This window comes from Mus pahari, chromosome 16, assembly GCF_900095145.1.
Source record: "Mus pahari chromosome 16, PAHARI_EIJ_v1.1, whole genome shotgun sequence".
In the NCBI taxonomy this organism is placed as follows: Eukaryota; Metazoa; Chordata; class Mammalia; order Rodentia; family Muridae; genus Mus; species Mus pahari.
Genome location: NC_034605.1, coordinates 18,120,888 through 18,134,215, shown reverse-complemented (window position 1 = coordinate 18,134,215; position 13,328 = coordinate 18,120,888). Strand labels below are relative to the sequence as shown.

Here is a 13,328-nt window from a genome sequence, read left to right as displayed (position 1 = left end):
TGTTGGGTTCTGTTTGTGTAGCCAGTCTGTTAGTCTATATCTTTTTATTGGAGAATTGAGTCCATTGATATTAAGAGATATTAAAGAAAAGTAATTTTTGCTTCCTGTTATTTTTGTTGTTAAANTTGGGATTCTGTTCTTGTGGCTGTTTTCTTTTCCGTTTGTTGAAGGATTACTTTCTTGCTCTTTCTAGGGCGTAGCTTCCATCCTTGTGTTGGTGTTTTCCCTTTGAAGGGCTGGATTCATGGAAAGATATTGTGTGAATTTGGTTTTGTCGTGGAACACTTTGGTTTCTCCACCTATGGTAATTGATAGTTTTGCTGGATATAGTAGCCTGGGCTGGCATTTGTGTTCTTTTAGGGTCTGTATAAAATCTGTCCAGGATCTTCTGGCTTTCATAGTCTCTGGTGAGAAGTCTGGTGTAATTCTAATAGGCCTGCCTTTATATGTTGCTTGACCTTTTTCCCTTACTACTTTTAATATTCTATCTTTATTTAGTGCATTTATTGTTCTGATTATTATGTGTCGGGAGGAATTTCTTTTCTGGTCCAGTCTATTTGGAGTTCTGTACGCTTCTTGTATGTTCATGGGCATCTCTTTTTTTAGGTATGGGAAGTTTTCTTCTATAATTTTGTTGAAGATATTTGCTGGCCCTTTAATGTGAAAATCTTCATTCTCATCTACTCCTATTATCCGTAGGTTTGGTCTNCTCATTGTGCCCTGGATTTCCTGGATGTTTTGAGTTAGGATCTTTTTGCATTTTGCATTTTCTTTGACTGTTGTGTCCATGTTCTCTATGGAATATTCTACATCTGAGATTCTCTCTTTCATCTCTTGTATTCTGTTGCTGATGCTCGCATCTATGTTTCCTGATTTCTTTCTTAGGGTTTCTATCTCCAGAGTTGTCTCCCTTTGGGTTTTCTTTGTTTCTACTTCCATCTTTAGATCTTGGATGGTTTTGTTCAGTTCTATCACCTGTTTGGTTGTGATTTCCTGTAATTCTTTACAGGATTTTTGTGTTTCTTCTTTAAGGGCTTCCACCTGTTTCCCAGTGTTCTCCTGTATTTCTTTACGTGAGTTATTAATGCCCTTCTTAAAATCCTTCTTAAATCCTTCTTAAAATGAGATATGATTTAAATCTGAGTCTTGCTTTTCGGATGTGTGGGGATCCAGGACTCGCTGAGGTGGGAGTGCTGGGTTCTGATGATGGTGAGTCGTCTTGGTTTCTGTTAGTAAGATTCTTACATTTGCCTTTCGCCAGCTGGTAATCTGTGGTGTTAGTTGTTGTAGCTGTCTCTGGCTAGAGCTTGTTCCTCCTGTGATTCCCTTAGCCTCTGTTAGCACTTCTGGGAGTCCAACTCTCTCCTGAGTCTCAGAGGTCAGAGCACTTCTATGTTTTTGTTAGAAATATTTTCTAAGAACTTTTTTGGATTTTTTTTAAAGGTTTAACAGTTCTCTTTGGCTGAACTATCCATTTCTCCTACCTTGTCTTTAACACCTAAGATTATTTCTTTCATGTCCTGGTCTTTGTTAGTGAGGCTTACCTCTGAAGTTTTGTTTGCCATTCTGTTTTTTATGTCCAGTTTTATTTCAGTTCGGTTTTCTTTGGTGATTCTAATTCTTTGTTAACTTCTACTTTTATATCTTGAACTGTTTTTATTATTTTATATTGTGGTTAAAATTAATGGGGTTATCTACCCCACCTTTGATCCTTAGTTTCCAAATGAATGACACAAACACTTTACATTTAAAATTACCTTTAAAAGCACTAGAGCTGGGCAAATATCAACCTTCTAAGCTGCTTTGTCTTATTCCCTGTTAATAACCCAAAGATATAGTTTGCAATGTTCTGCCTGGACTGCTTTTCTGTCAGCTGGCTAGCCCTCATGACCATGCTTTCATGATCCACCTACCCCCTATGTACCGGCTAGTTTTGTGTCAACTTGACACAGCCTGGAGTTATCACAGAGAAAGGAGCTTCAGTTGGGGAAATGCCTCCATGAGATCCAGCTGTAAAGCATTTTCTCAATTAGTGATCACGGGGAGGGGGATCCCCTTGTGGGTGGGGCCATCTCTGGACTGGTAGTCTTGGTTCTATAAGAGAACAGGCTGACCAAACCAGGGGAAACAAGCCAGTAAGGAGCCTCTGCATCCGCTCCTGCTTCCTGACCTGCTTGAGTTCCAGTCCTGACTTCCTTCAGTGATGAAGAGCAATGTGGAAGTGTAAGCCTAATAAACCCTTTCCTCCCTAACTTGCTTCTTGGTCATGATGTTTGTGCAGGAATAGAAACCCTGACTAATACACCATGGCATCTTTCTCTTTTCCTCTTCTTTCTCCTCATGATCTCTGCCTTAGACCTCAAGCCCTGGGAACTAAAGCCCCACCCACTTCTTTTCTGCCCAGATACAGACTGTAGGCATCTTTATCCAACCACTAGTTTAAAATTAAGGAATAAGGTTACATAGCATCATTTGGTGATGATCTCCTTGACCCTGGGAGCAACAAGACCTTGAGGGCTAGTATTCAACATTACAATACACATCAACAGGCTCCATAGGAGGGACAACAATATGAACTAACCAGCATCCCCAGAGCTCCCTGGGACTAAACAACCAATAAAAGAAAACACATGGTGGGACTAATGGCTCTAGTTGCATATGTAGCAGAGAATGGCCTAGTTGGTCATCAATGGAAAGAGAGACCCTTGGTCCTGTGAAGGCTTTATGCCCCAGTATAGGGGAATGCCAGGGCCAGGAAGCAGGAGCTGGTGGGTTGGGGAGCAGGGGGAGGGGAGAGAGGATAGGGGATTTTCGGAGGGGAAACTAGGAAAGGGGATAACATTTGAAATGTAAATAAATAAAATATCTAATTAAAAAAAAGAAAAAATACACAGCAATAGAGCAAACCTCAACAATTTCATTCAACTGTTTGCTATATTTTCATGATCTTCATTAAGGCATTTATTCATGTCTTTGAATATATTCATAATTGCTATTTGCAAGTTCTGTCTTGTGCTTTAACAAAATTGCATTTTCAAGGCCTATTGCGATAGGGTTACTTGGTTCTGAAGGAGGCTGTTTGTGTTTTTGTTCCGAGCTCTAACCTAGGCATTGGGAGTTACAGTTTTTAAGGTGTTTCTTAGTGCTGATACCTGATCTGGTCTTTTTTAGGTAGGTGTTCAATTCTTTGATTGTTGTTGTTGTTGTCGTTGCCTGTTCTGTATACTACGTGAGTGCTGTGGCTGTAGAGCCTCTGGAAGAAAGCTCCTTTAGGTTGGTAGGTGACAGAAAGTTATGGAGATAAACTAGGAGGAAAGACTAAGAGGGTCTGCAGAAAAGAATAGGAGCAGTGTCCCCACCAAGAGACAAATTTCCCAGAGAATAGATGTGGGTAGAAGAAGGGGCTCATGTAGGCAAGCTGCAATAGAACTAAAAGACTAGAGAGACAGGAACAAAAGAGTGGGGGGTTCCCTTGGTGTGAGCCAAGAGGTGGTGTCTGCAGGGAATTGAAGTAGGGTTGGAGGAAGGGCTCCTGTGGACAGGCTGCTACAGGGCTAAGAGCAAATCTGGAACAATCTCAGAAGCCACTGTTAGAAAGTGATTCTAACACCAAGGAGTAGAGATAATCTACAAGGGAAGAATGAGAGGATTGGTGGGAAAAAGCTAAGCAAATCCTGAATTCACCATGAAATGTGGGATCCTAAGGGAATGGAGCCCACTTTCTAGCCAATTGCACTTCTTTCTTTCTTTCTTTCTTTCTTTCTTTCTTTCTTTCTTTCTTTCTTTCTTTCTTTCTTTTCTTTCTTTCTTTCTTTCTTCCTTCCTTCCTTTCTTTCTTTCTTTTTCTTTCTTTCTTTCTTTCTTTTTCTTTCTTTCTTTCTTTCTTTCTTGATAATTTTCTGTTCAGTACCATAGCCCACTTTTAAATTGCAGTGTTTTCTCAATGTTTAACTTTTTGTGTTCTTTCTATATTGCAAACACTAATATTTTGTTGAATGTATAGTGGGCAAAGATTTTCTCCCATTCAATGGATCTCACCCTATATACAGAACTATATGTATCTTAGGAACATAGAAAGTGGGAGAAATAGTCTTCCAGAGGAAAAAGCACACCAATTGGCTACTCAATGCCAAAGTTCAACCCTAAAAGCATACATATAAGAAGCAACATTATACAGGCTGAGCAAGTTGTATTTACATATATGAGGAATGTATGTGTGTACACATATATGTATATAAAATATATATATATATATATATATTCAACAATTAATTAAAAGAGGTTCTAAGTTTGAAAAAAAGATAAGAGAGGTATATGGAAAGATTTAGAGTGAGACAAAAAGAAAGTAAAATGATGTAATTATATTATAATCTCAAAATATCAAAAATAATTTACAGTAATAATAACTGTTCTGGTTAAATTTTGATCTAAATGAGTACATATTTTATTTTATCATGGTTTGTTAAATCCCATTGTAGGAGCTTAGTTTAAAAAAAAAAAAGATCACCTATACTTTTGAGTTGAGAATTGGGACCAATTTTATTCTAAATAATGATAGATTTAATCTTATTGGCATCTCTGTATAGTAGGAAAAGGTCCTCTATTTCTACCTATTCCTACCATTTACAAATTCTCATTTACCCCTGAGGCCTTCCTAAGGACTGTGTGTCCTCTATTTCCCTTTCAGCTCCCTATCTTCAATGAGGATCCTATACTTTCCTTGCCAACTTCTCTGGCTCCCACTGCCTGAGAAGTCCTGAATCTCACCAGACTGCTGAGAGTTGAGTGTGAAACGCTTCTATATTTTTTAGAAGTATTGGACCTAGAAACATCGCTTAGCCTGAGCTGACCCAGGACCATTTTGGTAACCCATTTGAACATCCAAACTGAATCACTCCAAGATTGACTCAAGCCCCATTCATATGGTCTACAACCTGATAATTCAAAGAAACAGGAAACGACTGCAAACACCCACTCAACAAAGGGAAGACAGGATTTTCTTACAAAGAAACACTAACAACCTAACATTAGCATCTTTTCAAAATGCCATTTCAAAAATAAAAACATAACCAGCACAGTATGTCTCTTCTACATACCAGTACTTCTATACTAATGTACCTGAGAAAAGTAATGTTATTTTTCAAGACATTATTTTCAAAATAGCAATAATAAACTTGAGCAAGAAATTCAAAATGGGTATAAATTAATATCAGAATGAAGACCCTGAAAACAAAAATACAAAAATGTTGAATGCAATTTTTAAAAATCCAAGATATGAAAAAAGAATCTAGTAAAGATGGCTCTAAAAGTCCAAAAGAAATAAACCTTGAAATGAGATATTAGAAATCCAGAGCACAGTTCACTAATAGATTGGATGAAGTAGAAAAGAATACCAGGCAAATAAATTGTCAAATCAAAAAATGCATAAGCCAGGTGTGGTGGCGCACGACTTTAATCCCAGCACTCGGGAGGCAGAGGCAGGAGATTTCTGAGTTCGAGGCCAGCCTGGTCTACAAAGTGAGTTCCAGGACAACCAGGGCTATACAGAGAAACCCTGTCTCAAAAAACAACAAAAAAAATGCATAAAAAGAAAACCAATTATATAAGAAGTATGAGACCTTATTTTTTAATGAGTAGTAGCTATAGAAGACCAGATCAATTTCATAGAAAGTATTTTCAACAAAATTATTGAAAACTTCTATGATCTAAGGGAAGAGATGTCTATCAAGGTCCAAAGGGCACACAAAGCACCATAAATGACCAGGAAAGAAAATATCCACATCACATAATGGTCAAAACACTAAATAAACTAAACAAAAAGAGAGTATTGAAAGATAGATGAGAAAAATATCAAGCCTGGTATAAATGCAGGCCCTTTAAAATGACACCTAACTTTTCGGTGGAGTCTATGAAGACTAGACAGACTTGGACAGATGTTCTACAAGTTATAAAAAATAATGCCAGCCCAAACTACTAAACCCATAAATACAGAAAATACATACACACATGTGGGTTGGCACATATGTGCCACAGTGAGTGGGCAGAGGGCAAAGGAAACCTCCAGAACTCGGTACTTTCTTTCAACTTAGGATGGATCTCAGGCCATCAGCCTTGCTAACAAGAGTCCTTTTCCACTGAATTAGCTAACCAGGCCCAACTTTACGGTGTTTTCACTGCTTTCTTGCTTGTTTGTTTGTCTTCACAAAGAATTTTGGTCTTCCCAAAAACCATAGACTTATCTGGAAATCACGATACAAGCAAAGCTAAACTAGAATGACACCAGTGAACTACCCTCTGTCCCAGTACATTAGCTACAGGTCTGGAAGCTACACATGAAGAAACTCCATCCTGATATAAAAATGAATCCAGTCCCCTTATTGTGTGACTCATTGCTATACATGGCAAGTGGCATTTTACTTTACTGCACAGGCCATTTGCTCTCTCTCAGTGCACCCAATAAACAATTATTCAAGTAAAAAATATTTGGAAATATATATCATGGAGTAAGAATAAGAACTAATAAATGAGACCTCATGAAACTAAAAATATTCTGGGCAAAAAAGATAAAATCATTTAAAAAAAAAAAAAGGCAGCCTGCAGAATGGAAAAAAAAACATCTTTTCTAGGAATCTATTTCACAGATGGTTAGTATCTAAAATATACAGAAAAAGAAAAAGAAATAATACCTGACTCAAAAATGGAAATAGAACTAAAGAGAGAGAATGCTCAAAAGATGAAATACAAAAACACTAGGAATCATTTTTTAAACTGTCAACATCATTAACCGTCAAAGAAACGAAGATTAAAACTACCCCACTTTATCTCAATCATAATAGTTAAGATCAAATGACAAGAAATAATGCTACCATGGATAGGGAATAAAAGAAACCCTTACTATTCGTAAGAGTGCAGACTGGCATGTTTATTATAGAGATCAGTGTGGGTGTTCTTCAAACGCTACCATGAGCCAGGTGTGGGATAACAAATTAAAAACCCGTTTCCAGCAATGAGCTACTATTTTTTTGGAGTTGTTGGTCAGCAAAGTCCTGTAGAAGCCCATGATGTACAGGCTATTGACAATGGTTACCCTCAAGAAGATGAGGGTAAGACACTATAGCTGAATGTCACATGCTTCAGCTACAGATTATGGAGAAATCAAGCTGGTGCCGGTCTGAAAGCGTCATCCCTACCGGCTAGCTTTCATAGTTCTGGAAGGTAACATGCACACTACCAGACATGAAAGAAAGAGAGTCATCAGGCCTCACTCGGCTGAACCCTTGGAACTAAATAATGACTAGACTGGCAAGACACACTCGCTGGAGCAACGGTGATATGAAAATGATGGAAGCAGCCAACAACTTCCTGACTGGATTTCCGTCCGATTCCAAAAGATGAAGCCCATACCTGGCACCATTAACAGAACAAGAAGTTGTAGCTAGACAGGCAAATGACATCCTCTCGTGAAGAACATGATGCTATTATTATGCTAAAATGATATTGTATTATGTAGAATTATACCAAATCTTAAGGATGTGTGTTTACCTGTAGATTAATGCATCACTCAACCTCCTCAGAGAAGTTCTATTTGTAGCACATGGTGATATGCACAGAGCCCCACATGATGCCAGAGCACAGAGAATGAGACTGGAATGCTCAGCCCCCAGATAGTCCTTCCACATCACATCCCTCTCCCCAGGGCTCAGGGTTTTGTGGAAGAGGAGGCAGAAAGAGCAGAAGAACAAGAGGCAGTGGATGAACACAAGGAAACAGCATCTTCCAGACATGCAAAGCAGCAGTGTGTATGAACGCATAGTGTACACAAGAACTTAGCAAGATCAAACCAGACCCAATTCTGGCATGGACAAGGAGTTATGGAGGAGGTTCAACCTGAGCCAAGGAGCTATGTTCAGGTGAAATAGCTCGTGGATAGACAATCAGGTTTCCTTAAGAGTGTAGTCCATGGTAATTTGGCCACATGTCCAAGAGCACATTGGATGCATAAATTGGACATGATAGGTTACAAAAATGAAGACAGAAAGCTAGGGGAGAAGGTAGGGTTGATAATATGGGAAGAGGGGTGTATATGATCAATGTATATTCTATGCAATTCTCAAAGAACAATTTTTTAAACAAATTTAAATAAGGTATTAAAAACAAGCAAATAAATAAAATTATTTCTCTGGCTTTGACACATTTATGAGGTGTTTCAAAAAGATGAATGTACTACCTTCTCAGACTAGAGTCATCGTTTCTCATACCCATAAACACCTTAGAAAATACTTTCTAAATCATCTAGAACGTGTGTCTTAGTTAGGTTTCTATTGCTATATGATTAAACAGCATAATGAAAAACAGCTTGGAGATGAAAGGGTTTCTTCATGCTCACAACTCTCAGGTCTCAGCTCATCACTTAGTGAAGTCAGAACAGGAGCTCAAGGCAGGAGCCTGGAAGCAGGAGCTGAAGTAGACACCCTGGAGTGGTGCCGCTTCCTGGCTTCCTCCTCATGGCATGCTTGGCCTGGGGCCACCAGCCCAGGAGTAGCACAACTGACAATGAGCTGGGACCTCCAACACCAATCACTATTTAAGTGAATACCCTACAGGCCTTCGTATAGCCCAGTTTTATGGCAGCATTTTCTCAATCAGTATTTAGACTACAGTTAGGCAGTATATCGCTTTAAGAAAGCAACAACAGGAGGAGGAGGAGGAAGAGGAGGAGGTAGTGGTGGTAGTGCCACACCCCACCAGTAGTTAGTTAGGTAAGTTTTCAGTACAAGGCATGAATTCCTTCCTAATAAGAGGGCTTTAATTTCAGTTAGGTGGCTGTTGGTTACTATCAGGGTGTATGTGCCACTAATACACTTTATGTCTCTTTCAAGCATCTTTAGTGTTCATTATCCCTCCTCTCTCTCCTTAAATCTCCTTCTGTGTTGGTCCCTCACCCAAGGCAAGCATGTCTCAGCAGTCTTTCCCATTTCTAATATATGAGGCCTTGATAAGTGTTTTTTTTTTCTTTAATTTGTGCTGATTTTATTTGAATCTCAACGATTAACTCTACTTTTTTATCTAATAAAAATTTGATCTTATATAATTCTACACATGTACGGTGCATATTGAAACCCCTCAATTCCTACCAACTATCTACCTCCCATACCCAACCCATCTTCTTCTCACAAATCTGTTTGTGAGAATTTATTTTTTGATATATTGATTTTTGATAGGAAATCAAAACCTATTGATTTTATTTTTTTATCCACAGGGTTTAACAAGGGCCATTGTGGTACAACAGAAGACAATGACCCTCCCTCTCTCAGAATCCACCAATAGCCAAAGTTCAGCAGTAAAGGGCATAGTCTTGCAAGTCCCTCCTACTTCTGTGACTGATTGTTAATATAGCTAGTATTGTGTTGGCCCGGTGAAGGTAACCACTACTGTAAGATAGTGATTTTTTTTTCATGGTTATATCAAGTTTATAGAATAGTATTTCACAGTCTTTATCCTGCCTCTCAACTCTTGCATACTTCGCACTTCATTCTCTACAATGTTCTGAGCTTTAGAGTCATGTTTGCTTGTTTTTTAATATCTAAAGGAGCATGCAATTGTCATCCCTTATTTATTAAAAGCGGGTCTCACAGCATTCTAAGGCGGAGGCACATGGACCGGAACTGTCAAACCCTATGACCTCTAAGTTAGTTAAGATGATGTGGTTTCTCATTGCAGCATTTCAGTTTCGTGTCTCTGCCAACCGATGTGCTGGAAATTGAAGTGAAGGACAAGTTTGCCAAGAGTCGTCCCATCATCAAGCGTTTCTTGGGAAAGCTGTCAATGCCTGTTCAGAGGCTGCTGGAGCGACACGCCATAGGGTAAACTGTGACTGGGGTGCCTGTGCGTCCATTTACAGGCCATGCCCCGGACGGCTTGTAAGCTGCCATTACAAAGTCTGATGGAAAGACACCTAAAATGGTTTCCAGTTTCAGGGCTTTTCCCACCAATATCATTTCCTGGACCATGGTATTCAGTTGAATCCTTCCTCTTCTTACTTTTGTGTAGTTTGTATAATAGATATTAAAGAGTATAGAGAAATCATAGACCGTATCGAAAAATAATACACATTTTCCTGCATAAATATAGATTTAAAGTTTGCCATTGCTGTGGAAAGTATTTCATTCCCTCACCTGTCTTTATGTAGGATTTAACCACATACTGCACTTCCATACCAAGATGAAATCATGTTTCTTGGAGAACATTTCTCAAAATATGCTATTTATAAAATAATTTCAATAAAATTTTGAAAGCATGCATTCTCATAGAATAACAGCAGCAGTCGACTGTATATGAGAATATGCTTTGTGTTTTAAATATTTTGCATTCATATTCACTCTTGGTTTTTATTAAAATGAACTATGATCAGATCATCTCTTTGTATAATGTGTATTTCCTTAGATAACAATACTATATTTGAAAATATTGGCATAAGTCTTTGGCTATAAGCATATCACTAATATGATTCATAGAGAGATATCAAAGAGTGAAAAATATTAACCAGACTTTTGGTATTTTAATTAAGTTCTCTGGGGATTTGTTTAGTAATTGACAGCGTATATATGGGTGTGTGCACAGAAGGAATCCATTAATTCTCATACCAAAGGAAGTTGACACATACAGAGCTACTGCCACATGTTCCCACTCCCCATCCATGTCTGTGAAAACTGAACACCACCCTGGCCTAAGATGCCTAACATTCTCACTGGCACATAGTAGGAACTTTAAAGGAAATGGTGTTCTTTGTGACCTTTCTCCTTTCATTTGGTTTTCATAACACCTCTATAACTTAAGCATTATCTCTTCTCCATATAAGAAAGTGAAACCTGTGAGAGCTAAGTCAAACTTAAATTTACATTTGCCTCCCTCCAAGACCAAGTACAACCTGTCCCCAAGAAAGGGTCCCTCCCTGCAACCGACTCCCCAGTGAGTTGTTCCCCTACTCTTCATTCCTGTCCTACTCTCACACTGCTAATGCTCTGCCACGTGTGAGCCAAGGGAACAAAAAGTGAGGTTTTATATGAAGTCTGTTACTCTAACAGTGCACTCACATCTGCCTAACAGATACCCAGTTACTCCCTGCTGGGCTGAATTCTGACTCATTACAGCCACAGAGAGGACTTGTCTACTTCCCTGTGCTATTTTTTTTTTTTTTTTGTATAATCCTGCAATCCCTGCCTTTCACTGTGGAAGAATGTCTACTAGGTAGCAAAAGCAAAAAACAAAATAAATAACAACAAAAATAAAAAAAAAAAACAAAGGAAAAAAAACCAATTGAGGTAGAAGAGGGCCTCCCAAACCTGAGCAAGGGAGTTTGGTTTTCCTAGTGCTCTTGCAACTCGGAGCAAGAGGCAGTATAGATGAGAAGGAACGACAATAAGTCTCCGGGTGATTTCTTCCCATCACCTCTGATAAGATAGTACACGCACCCTATCGGGTTTGGAAGTTCTCTCACTTCTAACCCTCCACTGCCTCTTGATGCTTTGCCTCCTCTTTCAAGGCCTATAGCATCCATTACCTATAGAGACCACTTCTGTAGTGCTGTCCATTTGCCTTGAGTCATGGTCCATCCCCAGGATACACACACACACACACACACACACACACACACACAGTACTCTCTCCATTTCTCAAACTGTAGAACTATCTTTTAATTGCTGCTGGCCTCAAAGTCAACTATCATCTTCACTTTGGAAGTGTCGCCGACTACCTGGTTCATTATTTGCTGTCTTTCCTATTCTGTATCTGGTTGTAAGCTGTTAAAGGCAGGTCCTGTGAGAACATACAGACTTTACCCTACAGGACACAAAAGCCAACTTCAGCACTTTTTATGTGTCAGGGACTCAAAAACTGTTTGCTTACTGAGTGATTAAAAGCAAAAAAAAAAAAAAAAAAAAAAAAAAAGGAAATCTTAGAAAGTGAGTGCAAAACATAGTGAACTTAATTTCCATTTTGTCATGTGATCATCTTTAGTTCTCATTACAATTAAGATTTAGATTCAGAAAGTTTTTCTTATGATCATAGGGAATATACTTCAAAATATTGATCAATATCACTGCTTTCTAAATTGACAGAACTTTGTGGTTCGCCATATTGTATCTCCATATACTGTTTTAATTAATGAGCTCTGACAAGAAACATTATGTAATGCTTTAATCAAGTAAAAAATATTAAATTTGTGGATCACTAGACCATATTACTTGTTTCATAATGTTAGTTTTTTTCTAAGAAATCTTTTAACATTGACATCAATTGATTTGTGTTTTCATTTGAATATCATAAATGAATTAATGGGGTGGCTATAGAGTTAATAACCAGCTACGGACTAAGACTTTTTTCTATCTGGAATCCCAAGGAAGTACTTTCCCTAACTCAGCAAAGGTAGCAGGCAGTTCCTTTGTTAAAAATAAAACCAAAAAAGCAAAACTGTATTGCCAGTGAAAATATATCATTACAACTCCTGATTACTTTCTTCATGTATAGATTATATTTTCAGTAATTTAAAAGTTACTTTGAATGGGTATGGCACCAGAATCCAGAATAGTCCATATGTGTCACAATATTTGGTGTAACTGGAAGTAAAGATCAGTGAACACAGACGACAAGCTGTGCTTGCTCCGTCCTCTACCAGGGGGCTTTCCATAGCTCGGCAACACAGGCTCTCCAGTAGCTATTATAGCATCTACTCAGCATCTACTCTTATACATTACATATATTCCTCCAACATATTCTGACACATCTATTGCCAGGGTATATTTGGAAATTAGAATGTCCATAGGAAGATCAAGCAAAGGCATTTATAATTTCTGTCCCCTCGCTTTCTGTACAAGACAGATTCTCAAACTTAGTCTGTAAAAGGAGTAATATTTTAGGACTTATAGGGTACAAGTCTCTGTCAAAACTGTTCAACTCTTCTACAGTGGCAGAAAATAGCCATAGGCAATGTGTGAACTAATAAGCATGGCTGTGTTCCAATAAAACAGTGTTGATGCACACTTAGATTTGAATTTCACATAATTTACTCTTTTCACGTGCTTTTTTTTTCCCAGAGCTTATGGCCATGCCAACATGTAAAAAGTGATAACTAAATATGAGCTGTAGTTTTTCTGATCCTTGACTTAGAATATTTGATAAGAATTTCTGTATTGATCCTACATCTGAACCTTAAGATAGGACCCCAGAGGGACCTTCACTCCCTGTTACAATGGCTTCTCTGAGATTGCCTGTCCCACCAGCTGGTGTAGAAAACACACTGTGCGGTCATTAGCAGGAGAGGTCGTTACAGA

At 38.4% G+C, this 13,328-nt stretch overlaps 1 protein-coding gene across 8 annotated transcripts in view; it reads left to right on the top strand.

Annotated features, from left to right (window-relative positions):
* The window catches only part of Hecw1 (HECT, C2 and WW domain containing E3 ubiquitin protein ligase 1), a 261,545-nt gene that overhangs the window by 170,482 nt on the left and 77,735 nt on the right, over nucleotides 1–13,328 (top strand). For all 8 annotated transcript variants that reach the window (XM_021215544.2, XM_029547490.1, XM_029547495.1 and 5 more), the window contains one exon: nucleotides 9,721–9,863. In XM_021215544.2, the coding sequence (XP_021071203.1) occupies nucleotides 9,721–9,863 (143 nt within the window). The remainder of the gene's footprint in view (nucleotides 1–9,720; nucleotides 9,864–13,328) is intronic.